Below are 12,225 nucleotides of genomic sequence, written 5' to 3'. Positions count from 1 at the left end.
AAGCTTTATATCCTATCCTACTAAATGGAACATATGTCACAGCCCTTGCTCCACAACACCTTCTATAGGTGAGATTACTTTGGCACATTTTACACAATAAACGTGTTCCTGGTAGAACCATAGCACTTTTTACAATAGAGTATGAAGCCATTTTTTTTCTTGTTTTAGATGTTTAGTTTAAGGATTAGAACCTCCATTTGCATTTTACTGCATCCTGTGTACCTGCTGGGTAGATCCTCTTTTTCTGTTTTTACTGATGATCACTGTTAGTGAGACAGAAAGTGGTGGCAAATCTAAAGTTTTAAAGTTGTCACCAAATAAGCGGAGACAAGACAATTTTCCAGTAGGGACCCCTGTAGTGGTGACAGCTTTCTGAGGGGGGAATTCTTACTTTGTAGAGATTTCCTTGTACATCTCGTTGCATCTACACAGCAGCAAAAAATACTTGATCCAAAACAAAACAAGGGTTTTGTCTATACATACACTTTAAATTTGTCAAAAGTGAAAGACATCCACCTGAACATGTAAGCTAAAGGAGGACAAAAATATTATATGAGTCATTGATTTGTGTCAATTTGCTGTTTTTCCATTAGCTGTTTTTACAGCTATAATTTTCATTATCCCATTGCAGGTTTCTGGACTGTCACAGTGGATAGGGAACAAAATGACTCCACTTGGATCATTACCTATTTGGAGTGTGGTTCTCATTGCATGCATAATTGTGACTTCGGTGACTGAAGTTGCTAGCAATCCTGCAACAATTACAATATTCTTACCTATATTAGCTCCATTGGTGAGTTGAAAAAAAAGTTTTGTTTATGGTCATTAAAAGTACTGCATTATCATTTTGATATGTTAAAGGATATAACAGAGGATATTCATTATTAATGTTCACAAAACTGTATATTTCTAAACACTAGCATAGACTGTATAGCTTTAGAAATATGGAGTTAATTTTTATCTTATGTATGGCTCCAGCTGACACCTTTGTATTTTTGACAAAAATATCAACAGTATTGATGTAAAAGGGTAAAGATGAACTTTGGACACTAAAGAAATGAGCCATATTCTATTTGATCTTTAGCATTGTAGTCAAAATAGTTAAAATATGGCTACATACCATACATTGTCTAGATAAACTCTGCTCCTGTGTTAAAATGTGGCAGCACTGCAATTCAAAAAATGAAGAGGATATGATTGTGACACTATATTTACTGTCATGATATTGACCATTTTAATTTTTTTAACTGTGATACCAAATAGTGACCTAACTGACAGCGTCAGAACTACATGTTAGGCAGTGTTAGCTCTGCAGTAAAAAAAATGTACCGTCAGTGCTCAAACTCACCATTTTGGATTAGACAGAACACCGTGGCTCTGAAAGTAAAGCACATAAGTCAGGGATAACATGATACAGTTGCCAGATGCAAGTGATAGTATCAGGGAACAAACAACACCAATTAAAAAGAAGACAGAACTTTATTTCTTCTGGGCACTTTAATGGGCAGGCATCATGGTTTTTGCTTCAGGCACTCTAAAACTGGAGAGTGCAAAATCTGGTACAGCTGTGCATGGCAGCTAATCAGCTTCTAACGTAAGATTGTTCAATTTAAAAAAAAAAAGAAATGGAAGCTGGTTGTTTTCTATACCGAGCTGTGCCAGATTTCGAACTCTCCAGTTTTAGTAAATCAACCCCTTTGTGTTGTGCCACACCCAAACCTCTCAGAGCTGCTTGTCTTGGCTACTCTGCAGTTCATCTCTGTTAAAGTGATCCTGTTTTTGGAAATGGTGCACTGCCACTGCCATCCACAGTGGTCACAACAGGGTCAAAAGCTGCAAATATTGGTATAAAGTACAACACCTTCTAAATCCTATACTGGACAACTTTAACTAGGGAAGATATACCACAATAACAGTTCATCAGTCAGTAATATACTACTCTATTTCTTTTGCTGGCCAACTCATTGGGGCCCAACCATTATGATGGATTGTTCAGGGTATTGTCCTTTGAAGAACTGATGCAGGCACTGACAATGTTTTTCTTGCAGAAAACTCTGTCCTTCCATTATTAAGGTGTATTGAAGGGTTGGTCAGTGGCCTCTGACCAACTCTGTGTCCTTCTGCTTAGAGGGCAAAGTATAAACTGGTCAGTGGCCTCAGCATCTAGCTGCTCAATTAGACATCAGGCTCATCCAGTATCTAGGGTATCCCCTGATGTTTCTTAATGGCTGTCACTGTGTCTCTCTTTCTCTCAGATACAGTGGTCCTTTCCCAACCTCAGTTCCTATGCAAGTAATCCCCTCTTACTCTCCTCAGCTCGGGAAACATACAACACTCCTTCTACTCTCCACACCAGTGGCTCTGGAAGATGAAGTCTTTTCCTCTTAGAGACTGAAGACAACTCAGTCTGTAGAAACTACACCTCCCACTATCCTCCACACATCTTTCCAGTCCACATCTTCAGTGAGGCCCTAGTGACTGGAGGATGGGCTTAAGACTGAATAATATAGAACAGTACAGCGCTAAAAGTAATGAATAAGTTCCCATATAAAATGAAATTGATGAGGATTCATATAAAAAGTCTATAAAGATGTGCCAGGTAGGATATAATCATCAGTTGTGGTGCTCCGTGGAAAATGGTAGAAATGCGCACTCACCAGAAATTAAATGGATATGAGCGTTGTATGAAAATTCCTCATCAGTAGAGAAAGGTATGGTCAGCATGGGTAATCCTCCCTCATGTATGGTAGGAAGACTGGCCCTTAGTAGAGATGAATCAGATCAGGGATGGAACCATGGTTCCATCCCTCTGATGAAGTGTGTGCGCATGTAACGCGTAAGGAGGAGCCCGGACGTCGTGAGGCTACGCCGCCGGAGCCAAGTGGAGGCCCGGTGGCCATCTTTGAAATTCCTAGGGTGCATCCTTCCCTGATTCCTTGAGAGGAGTGTTTATTTTCAGAAGCCCTGTACCACGATCCAGTCACCACACCAAGAGGTGGAAGATTCCCTGTAAACAGGCAGTTCCTTCCATTCATCCCTTCTGAGAAGACCTCTGGTTACCTGGATCTGATTAATCTCTACTAAGGGCCAGTCTTGCTACCATACGTGAGGGAGGATTACCCATGCTGACCAGACTTTTCTTTCCTGATGAGAAATTTTCATACAACGCTCATATCCATTTAATTTCTGGTGAGTGCGCATTTCTATCATTTTCCACGGAGCACCACCATTGATGATTATATACTACCTGGCACATCTTTATAGACTTTTTATATGAATCCTCATCAATTTAATTTTATATGGAAACTTATTCATTACTTTTAGCGCTGCACTGTTCTATATTATTTGGTTTACTGCATATATTGGTTGCTTTGAGTGCATAGCTGCTTCTTGGATTTGCGCTCACTATATACTATTTTTCTGATGGGCTTAAGACTGGCTGCTCTATGTTCTGTAATAGCAGCCTCTCCTGCAGCCGTGCCTGTAAACCGTCTCTTGTCACTGATCAGACACAAAAATCCTCTCCCCAAATGTTAACTAGAGCAGCATAATAAAAAGAAAACTGACAGTCAGATACATGATGTTTCTCCTCTCCCGACAGTTCTGCAGACCTGGCTACAGACCTAGCCACAAAACGTTCTCAGCTTCTTTTCATATTATAAGTCACTGTCACATGCCAAGCCCCACTAACCCCCATCACCCTTGCTGTATTGTGTGAGATTCACTATCAAATAAACCACAAAATATTGTTGTTTTCTTAACCTGTTCTCAACAGAGATACGCATATATGCAGCCTTTCAGTGGGTGGGCTTTAATGCGTAGAGGCCAGATATATATACGGTCCTATGTAAACAGATTTCTGTGCTGAGAGAGCACGCCCTGCGTGCTGCCAGCACAGTTACCAGCAGGGACCAGAAAGCTCTCAATGCATACTTGCGATCACAAGGCTTTCAAATCATGTGACTGCTGTGACAGCCAATCACAGTGGTCACATGAAGTGTCCTCCTCCTGGCATTTAGAGGCTCTTAAAGGGCCGGGCGGTGCGGAGGGAAGGGTTTAAATATATTTGAGTTGGACCATATTTCCTTAGCTTTGGTTTTGACCTAGCTTTAAAATTAGCGATATGAAATACTTACAAACCAGCAGTGTGATATGGCTTTAATCTAAATATTTTCTTTTTCCCTACACAGGCTGAGGCACTATATGTGAACCCACTCTACATACTCATCCCAACAACTCTTTGTACATCTTTTGCCTTCTTGCTTCCTGTAGCAAACCCTCCAAATGCCATTGTCTTTTCTTATGGCCATCTACAGGTTATGGACATGGTAAGTTGTACTGTATATATGCCCTCTATTTGGTGTCCTTTTTACCCGTGACCTCCCTTATGGCACCTTACACTTTATACCCCTAATAGAGCCCATTAATTGCGATGGCCATCAACCTCCTCTGCACCCCTATTCATACTTTCTACTCATTGCTGTAGCCAATATTCTCTACTGTCTTTAACATTTCAATCATGGTAAGTGAAAAGGCCTTCCTAGCAAAATCCCTATTTTAATTGACAGTGGAAAAGCCCTACTATTAGACTCCCTCTTTAAATTCATGGGCAGTAGAAATTCCCTTTTAATATTGGTAAGCAGTCTGAGCAATGGAAAAATTCACCATATTCAAGGAACCACTTAAACAAAACAGGAATGCTATTTATCAAGTGATTAAGGCATGGTTCACACTAGTGTGATTTTAGATGTAATCTGAGTCACACAGAATTGCATGACAAGTGAAATCATGTTTTTTTCAATGGTGTCCATTCAAAGCAACTCATCACAGGGTGATTTTGGAAAATGTTCCTGTACCACTTTGGTGCAATTCATATGCTATTTTGGCTTCATAGAACTTTCAATCCTTTTTAAAGTTGCATCCAAGTAGTACTACATAATCGCACTAAATGTCAGATCAAAATAGTACTACAGCAGTGTGAACCTAGCCTAAGCAAGCATGGTTTGCCGAAAACAAACACTGTATTTATAATGCATTGACTACCTAACATAATTTCCTATCTATAAGAGCATCCTGACACCCCCCAAAAAAAAAAAATCCTAATTTTAGGCCTCATGCACACAGGATGTTTTAAAAATGCTCCTCTACTTGGCAGCAGCGTTTTGTCAGAAAAAACACCTAAAGCTTGTCAAAGTGTCTAACACTTTTACAAGCATTTAGGCACATTTACAGACATCAAGCACTTGGGTGTTAATTCATTTTATTGGCCAAAATAATAATTTATTCTGGCCATTGAAATTAATTAACGCTCAAGTGCTAAACGCACCTAGTGTTAACAAGCCTTTAAGTGTGTTTAGACACGTTTGCATGCGTCAAGCATTTTTTCTGCCAAAATGCTGCTACTCCTGGAAGCACTGGCCCTGGGTTTTTTTTCTGCTGGTAAACACTATCGCTACTAAAAGCTTCTAAAAGTTTATGTGTGCATGGAGACATAGGATAACATGGAGGGCCGTTTGAAAGCAGTAAAAAAAAAATGCTTGATGCCCCTAAATGTGGCTGCCCTGTGTGCATGAGGCCTAACAATAAAATACCCCACAATGTAACATGCCCAAAATTAGACAAAATAGTATACAAAACCAACCAATATGTTAAAAAAATCACTTGACTGTGTCTAGCACTATGTCCCAACATTTCCCTTGGTGTCACTTTAAGTAGTTGAAGGCCGTGTTGGTGTTTTCTTCTGTCTTGGGTCCTGACACAGAAAGAAAAACATAAAAAGAATATATTCTTTTTTAATAAATGTATTTTCTCCATAATAATAAATGTTTATAAAATGTGTCTATTTTTAGACACATAAGAATACAACAGTGCAGCGCTAAAGACAATGAGTATATCAATAAAAATTAAAATACTTCTATAAACTCATAAAAAGTCCAATATTAGCTTGATATATACATTACTAGGCATTATAAGATAATATCCAATCAGGATGCAGCAAATATATATATTCAAATAACGTGATAAAGTGACTCAAAACCCCCAAAGCTAGTATGCAGGGTGACGGTAATAGTTCCAGATGAACAATAGTAGATGTGACAGCTTTCTTATCCCAGTGTGAGTTAATAAATCGTCGGGTGAAAAATGGTAAGATTGCACACTCACCGGAAGCGCAATCTTAATGCGCATAGATCAAATATATCAACCAGAGGTCTCCTTAAGGGTACAGCCTGGTACAAGATCCCCTCCTCTGTGGATGTGGATATTACAGATGTCAATCAGAGGGCCCCTTTAACAGGTTGTCTGTAATAGGGTCTGGTCATAGGCTTCCCTCTTCGGGTCCGGGTAGATCACCCGGGGTCCTGGGATGGGGTTTAATTGCTCGGTGCAGAGCAAGAAATATAGATGCCCATAGTGTAGTATGTAACAGTATTTAATAAGTAAGTAATAAAATTAGAGCATAAATTAATAGCAATAACACATACACAGGGTATCTTTAAGAATAGCAGCATGCAAGCTGCTGAATACACTGACCAGCTGGATTAGTAAGATGGCTGCCGGACCTCCGTGATCCAGCGGCATGACGTCACGGCATACAAGGGCTCCTCCTAGACACGTTTCATATAACCATGCGTCTACAGTAGGGGTGTTGCCATGTTTAGATACATGCTGTATTTTTAATTGCACATATAACATATGCTACATCTACTTGGTTAGGTGTACATGTAACATATAAAATCAGAGAAAACTGTGTTTCCAGACCATTTTAAGTGTTATGGTTGCTGGCAATAATTTTAACGTTTGCTATTTTTGTTTTGTCCTTTTATCTTCATGGCTCCTTATATATTGGTTTTCTGCTTCTTCTTTGCTTATAGGTAAAGGCTGGACTGGGTATTAATATATTAGGAGTTGTTGTTGTGATGCTTTGTATATCGACCTGGGCCATACCAATGTTCAAGCTCCACACATATCCATCTTGGGCTCCAATTATTGTTAATCCAAACTACACAACCCCGATTGCAACACTCCTGACTACTACTGGGTGAAAGTACAAATGAGTACATGTAGACTCTTAAAACAACTGTCATCTCCTTAATACAAGTTAGTGTACTACTGGTCATATACACATGTTCACCTCTTTTTCTAAACCTTGGTTGCACAAAAGGAGGTCCACAGTATGGATAGTGCATTTTCTATTACAAAGACTTTAATAACTCTAGAAGATAGTTATATTTCTGGCCCAAGCAGACTGGATGTACCATTTGTTCCTAGATAGTCTCTTTTACTATGTTTCTTACCTTTTTGTATACATATATTTTTATTTTTCATTAATATTATAAATGCATCATTATTTTCATTGAATCCAACTTGTTAGTATATATGCAAATATATTAATGTAAAGTACATATGTATATGTATTTAATTTTACTATTGTATCTTGCTATCTTTAGACAAACTTGTTAGGGCTGCATAAATAGAGATGAGTAAGAAACGAATGCATGTATACTTTCCAAGATGTCTACCTCAAGAAATATATCTCTAATTTCTCCTCATTGAGAGCAAAATGAATGGGATGTATTGAAACAGCTACGCTGTGAAGACTAGCAAGGGTGAAAATGGGTCAGTTTTCCTTTCAAGGTCACACAGCTCTGAGAGATGCTTTCTTTATACTAAACGTTCTTATTCTATACATTTTGATTTGGTCTATGAACACAGAACATCTGTAACTCTCCAAGTGTCATCACTGGTCCAAGTAAACAAAAATGGAATAGTTCAATTACAGTATGTAAGGAAAGTTAAATAATAATAACTTTTCTGCATGATTATAAAGCTGATACATTTTTATGGATAGCCCTGTAATTGTAAGCATGGAACTGATGCTTCCGTGACACCAGAGTCATTCCATTCCACTCCTGGCCCAAAAGTAGCAAGCTTTATAAGCATTATTTCTAGAGCTACTGCTTAAAAGAGAAGTGTGGGAATACAGAAAAATACAAAAATCATACTCCCTTAGATGACTGCAGCACTGATCCCAGCTGCAGCTGTATCCTGCCGGCTCTACCCTGAGAACTGAGCGATCAAACACCACTGATCCCACAGTTCTCCACAGTTCTTCCCTCCACTCTGAGCAGAGAGTGGTGACTGTCAGTAGACTGTAGAGGGGGCAGGAGGGGCGGATCGCCTGTAGAGTCCACTGTAAAATAGGGGTCTTTCCCAAGCCTGGATCGGCTGAGCGAGGCTGAGTGCCCGCTATCGGCTGAAAACGGGTCACAGGAGTGCAGAATGAAGTGCAGACCTGTGATTTATAAGAGAAGTATAGCCAAAAGACCCTTGGCTATACTTCCCCTTTAACAGGTCTGAATTAGATACTCATCTGTCTTACATTAGTTTGGAGAAACAAAAATAGTGTTAGTTTAGACTTTGCAAAGAAAGGTTTTTATCATTCTCTCTTCCACATCTAACTTTATAATATCTCAGATCATTATAAATATTTCCTATTAAACACAGAAGAACACTTGAATAATGAACACCTTACAGTATGTAGCTGAAAGATAGTCAGGTGACATGAGACTGATCATTTTGAACACCACTTTTGAGAGGAAGGGGTTGATGGGAGATTGGTTTGTCATTAGATACAATCTATGAAGGTAGAAAAGTGCAACAGCACAAATGAGGATGCCAGTTGACTTACTCTAATGGTCCTCTTTATGGAAGTTGTGTAGGTATCACATCACAAGTCAATACAGAACCACTAAATGTTAAATAAGCCTCAGGCCTTATGGAAGAATGGAGGGAAGTGTTCCCTCACTTTATATCCCCCAGTATAAGATTTAATATTTTTTTTTTCTTTTGATGGAAACATCACAGAAAGGAAGGGGAAAAATAAGGGGAGAAAGAGGCGAAGGAGAAGAGACAATTTTAATATCATAGCACTTAACACATATTTAGAGTTGTTTTTTTTAGGATGGCACATTATAAGAGGATCAGAGGAAGTGAGGAAGGAAATATTTAGGTTGTGCGGATAGAGGGCAGGGAGTATAGAGTAAACAATTGAGGGGAGTTTCTAACCCAAAGAAGAATAAAAGGGGATAAGGTAAAGTTTATTTAATAGATTTGGTTTAAGAAAGAAGGTATTATTTGAAGTTGAACCCTGTTAGTCTGTTTTTTCCTTTTGTGTGATGTCTGTGTGTGAAAGTTATTTAGATAAGGCATGTAAAATATTTTTGTACTCTAAAATGAAAATATACATTGATTAAAAAAAATGCTGAAGAGCACTGAATAATGAACACCCTATGCAACTTATAGATAAAGTGAGGTGAAGTGAGACTGATCACTTTTAACGTCCAATCACATGAAGAATTAAAATCACATAAAATCAAATCACATGAAAATTAAAATATACATTGATTAAAAAAAATGCTGAAGAGCACTGAATAATGAACACCCTATGCAACTTATAGATAAAGTGAGGTGAAGTGAGACTGATCACTTTTAACGTCCAATCACATGAAGAATTAAAATCACATAAAATCAAATCACATGAAAATTAAAATATACATTGATTAAAAAAAATGCTGAAAAGCACTGAATAATGAACACCCTATGCAACTTATAGATAAATTGAGGTGAATTGAGACTGGACACTTTTAACGTCCAATCACATGAAGAATTAAAATCACATACAAATCACATGAAAATTACAATATATGTTGATTAAAAAAAATGCTGAAGAGCACTGAATAATGAACACCCTATGCAACTTATAGATAAAGTGAGGTGAAGTGAGACTGGACACTTTAAACGTCCAATCACATGAAGAAGAAATACATATAGATTTACCTTGAACATGATTGAAAGTTTGACATGAACACAGCGTCACCTTATTTCTCTTAACCTCACTTCACTATGCAGTACATCAGGTCCAATATGTGCAATTTGACATTACATATTTGATGTGTAAAATCTTTTTATAGTCAATAAAGTATTACATAAATCTGAAATGACTCTGAAATACATCCATGGGTTTACAGACATGTATATGTGATGTTTGTGAATGTGAGAAAACAGGACTAATGTTTGCAATGCAGTGACTTACAAAACATTTTCTATAACAGTGATTTGCAGGATTGATATTCAGAGTAAACATGCTCTAGTTAATTGCCTGTGCAATAAATTCATTTACATATTTTTGCAAGTCAAATACTAACTCATTATTCCAGGACAGTGTCACACAGCACAATGAGCAGTCTACAAATTCTTAGGAACTGCTGCACTTTTATTGCATATTACATATTTATTATTATTTGAAAAAGCAACAGCAGTCCTATAGTTTAATCTTGCTGAGCCTTAAACATTTTGTATAATTTAATTTAGCAGAAAAGCTCATAGTAGTTTGGTAGTACATGGGTACCACTACTATATAGCAATGGAAAGCATAAAAAAGATGTAATTGTGAGATTGATTTTGAAAAAACAGCCACAGGAGTAGCAAATAAAAACATATCATCTGCTTTATATTGACAGGTTTCTATCAAAAACAACTGGAAAAGATAGCAAATATTTGAGTGTTGTTTAAGCAATTTAAAGGCCCTTTCACACAGGCCGACCAATTGGGTCTGCCTGTCCGTTTTTCAGGTGGACCTGATTGGACCACTCATTGTTCTGTATGGAGATGCAGATGTAAACGGACATATGTGAGCCAGACATGTGGAACAGAGGCCAAACATCCATGAGAATCAGATTAAATTATAATGATAGGTGATAACTAGTTCCTGCAATCAGGACATAACTACTGTAGATCATTATATTTTACATTCTTACTTCAGCATAAGTAATTACAAACACTTATGCATACTATGCATTGGCAATTTATACATATACATTGCAGTATACTGTGTTTTATTGTTTTCTTTTATGTTGAGTACTTCCTACTCAACACAGAAAGAGTTTAAAGTGGTATTAAACCCAAAACCAAAAAATGTATTTACTGTAGCTGACCAATCATTAGATATGATGGCTGCTTCAGTTTTTTTTTTTAGACTTTTTACAATCTGTTTTCACCTGATTATGTGACCAGTAGCACAGCTCCTGTATTATAGTGCTTCCACTCTGGATGAAAGAGCACAGGGGTACATTTTGACAGCAGGATTGTCTGTTTGGGGGGAAGGGAAGTGCTAAATGTACTAGCAGATTTAGATACAGTAACACATTAAAGCCAAACTCCAGTTCACAGTTTATAATCAGTTACAAAAACATTTATCTTTTCATTTTGGAATAAAGATTTTACATACATAAATAAATACTGATCATTTTAAGTACCCCTGTCAGTGTTAAATGGGATGTCTCATCCCTCTAACTGCTACATCTCTGGGACAGCTTGTTCTTTTGGAACACAACAGACTTATTGGCCAGATCACCAGGTGAAAATAAGGGAAAGAAAAAAATCTAATGCAACCACCACATCTAAGAATAAGCTGCAATATAATAATTTGCTTTTAAGTTTAACCTGCTTTACCTGTGTGAAAAAATGATTCTTGTATGTCACATGTTATTTTGGTATTGTTAATTTAAAATATACTTTTAATAAAGAAATAACAAAAAAATAGAATTGAATGTTTCTTATTTTTGAATCAACATTGTAGCTTTCATGATTACAATGAAAAAACAAAGTTAATTACTTGTTTGTATACAGTTGTCTTATCATCCCAACTCTAATATCTGATACATCTAGAAATGAGTAAACATTTAAATGTATATTTTGTTGTTTAGTTGTTTAAAGCCCAACTCCTGGTTAAAGCCCAACTCCCCCCCAATTGTACCCTTAAAAGAATTGTACCCTCAGAAGAGAAGGGGTCCCTTTCACTAGAGATTGCAACTTGAGTCCTGAGATGCTTAAAATTCCTGATATAGTAGTATCCGTTGTCTTCTGCTAGCAATGGTGGGGACCCTTACATATTAATAAATACTGGCAATTCAATGAAGTTAAACAAGCTGTGATACTGTTCAGTGCAAAGATCTCCCGGTACTGAGGTGTAAAGGTGTATGCATGCAGTGTCCCTAGAGTGATGACAGAAAGAGTTTGGGCATCGGCCTACTCAGCAATCCCATGGATAGCACATGGCCTCCTAGGAACAAGAGTTCTTGCACAGGCTCTTGGCTGTTTGCAGAAATGTTCAGAGTTACAACTTGATGGCCTGTCAGTGCAGCAAGCAGAGATGTTTGTGTAAAG

General features: G+C 37.6%; 1 protein-coding gene across 1 annotated transcript in view; it reads left to right on the top strand.

The window, feature by feature from the left end:
• SLC13A1 (solute carrier family 13 member 1) overlaps positions 1-11,604 on the top strand; it is an 83,970-nt gene extending 72,366 nt beyond the window's left edge. Inside the window, exons 14-16 of the mRNA XM_089672137.1 lie at positions 632-793; positions 4,191-4,328; positions 6,873-11,604. Of these exons, the coding sequence (XP_089528263.1) occupies positions 632-793; positions 4,191-4,328; positions 6,873-7,043 (471 nt within the window). The 3' untranslated portion in view covers positions 7,044-11,604. The remainder of the gene's footprint in view (positions 1-631; positions 794-4,190; positions 4,329-6,872) is intronic.
• Positions 11,605-12,225: the final 621 nt, after the last annotated feature.

The sequence above is a fragment of the Staurois parvus genome, unplaced genomic scaffold (genome assembly GCF_062004578.1).
Source record: "Staurois parvus isolate SC_StPar_1 unplaced genomic scaffold, SC_StPar_1.0 ptg000120l, whole genome shotgun sequence".
NCBI classification, from domain to species: Eukaryota; Metazoa; Chordata; class Amphibia; order Anura; family Ranidae; genus Staurois; species Staurois parvus.
This window is presented reverse-complemented; position numbering and strand designations above follow the sequence as displayed.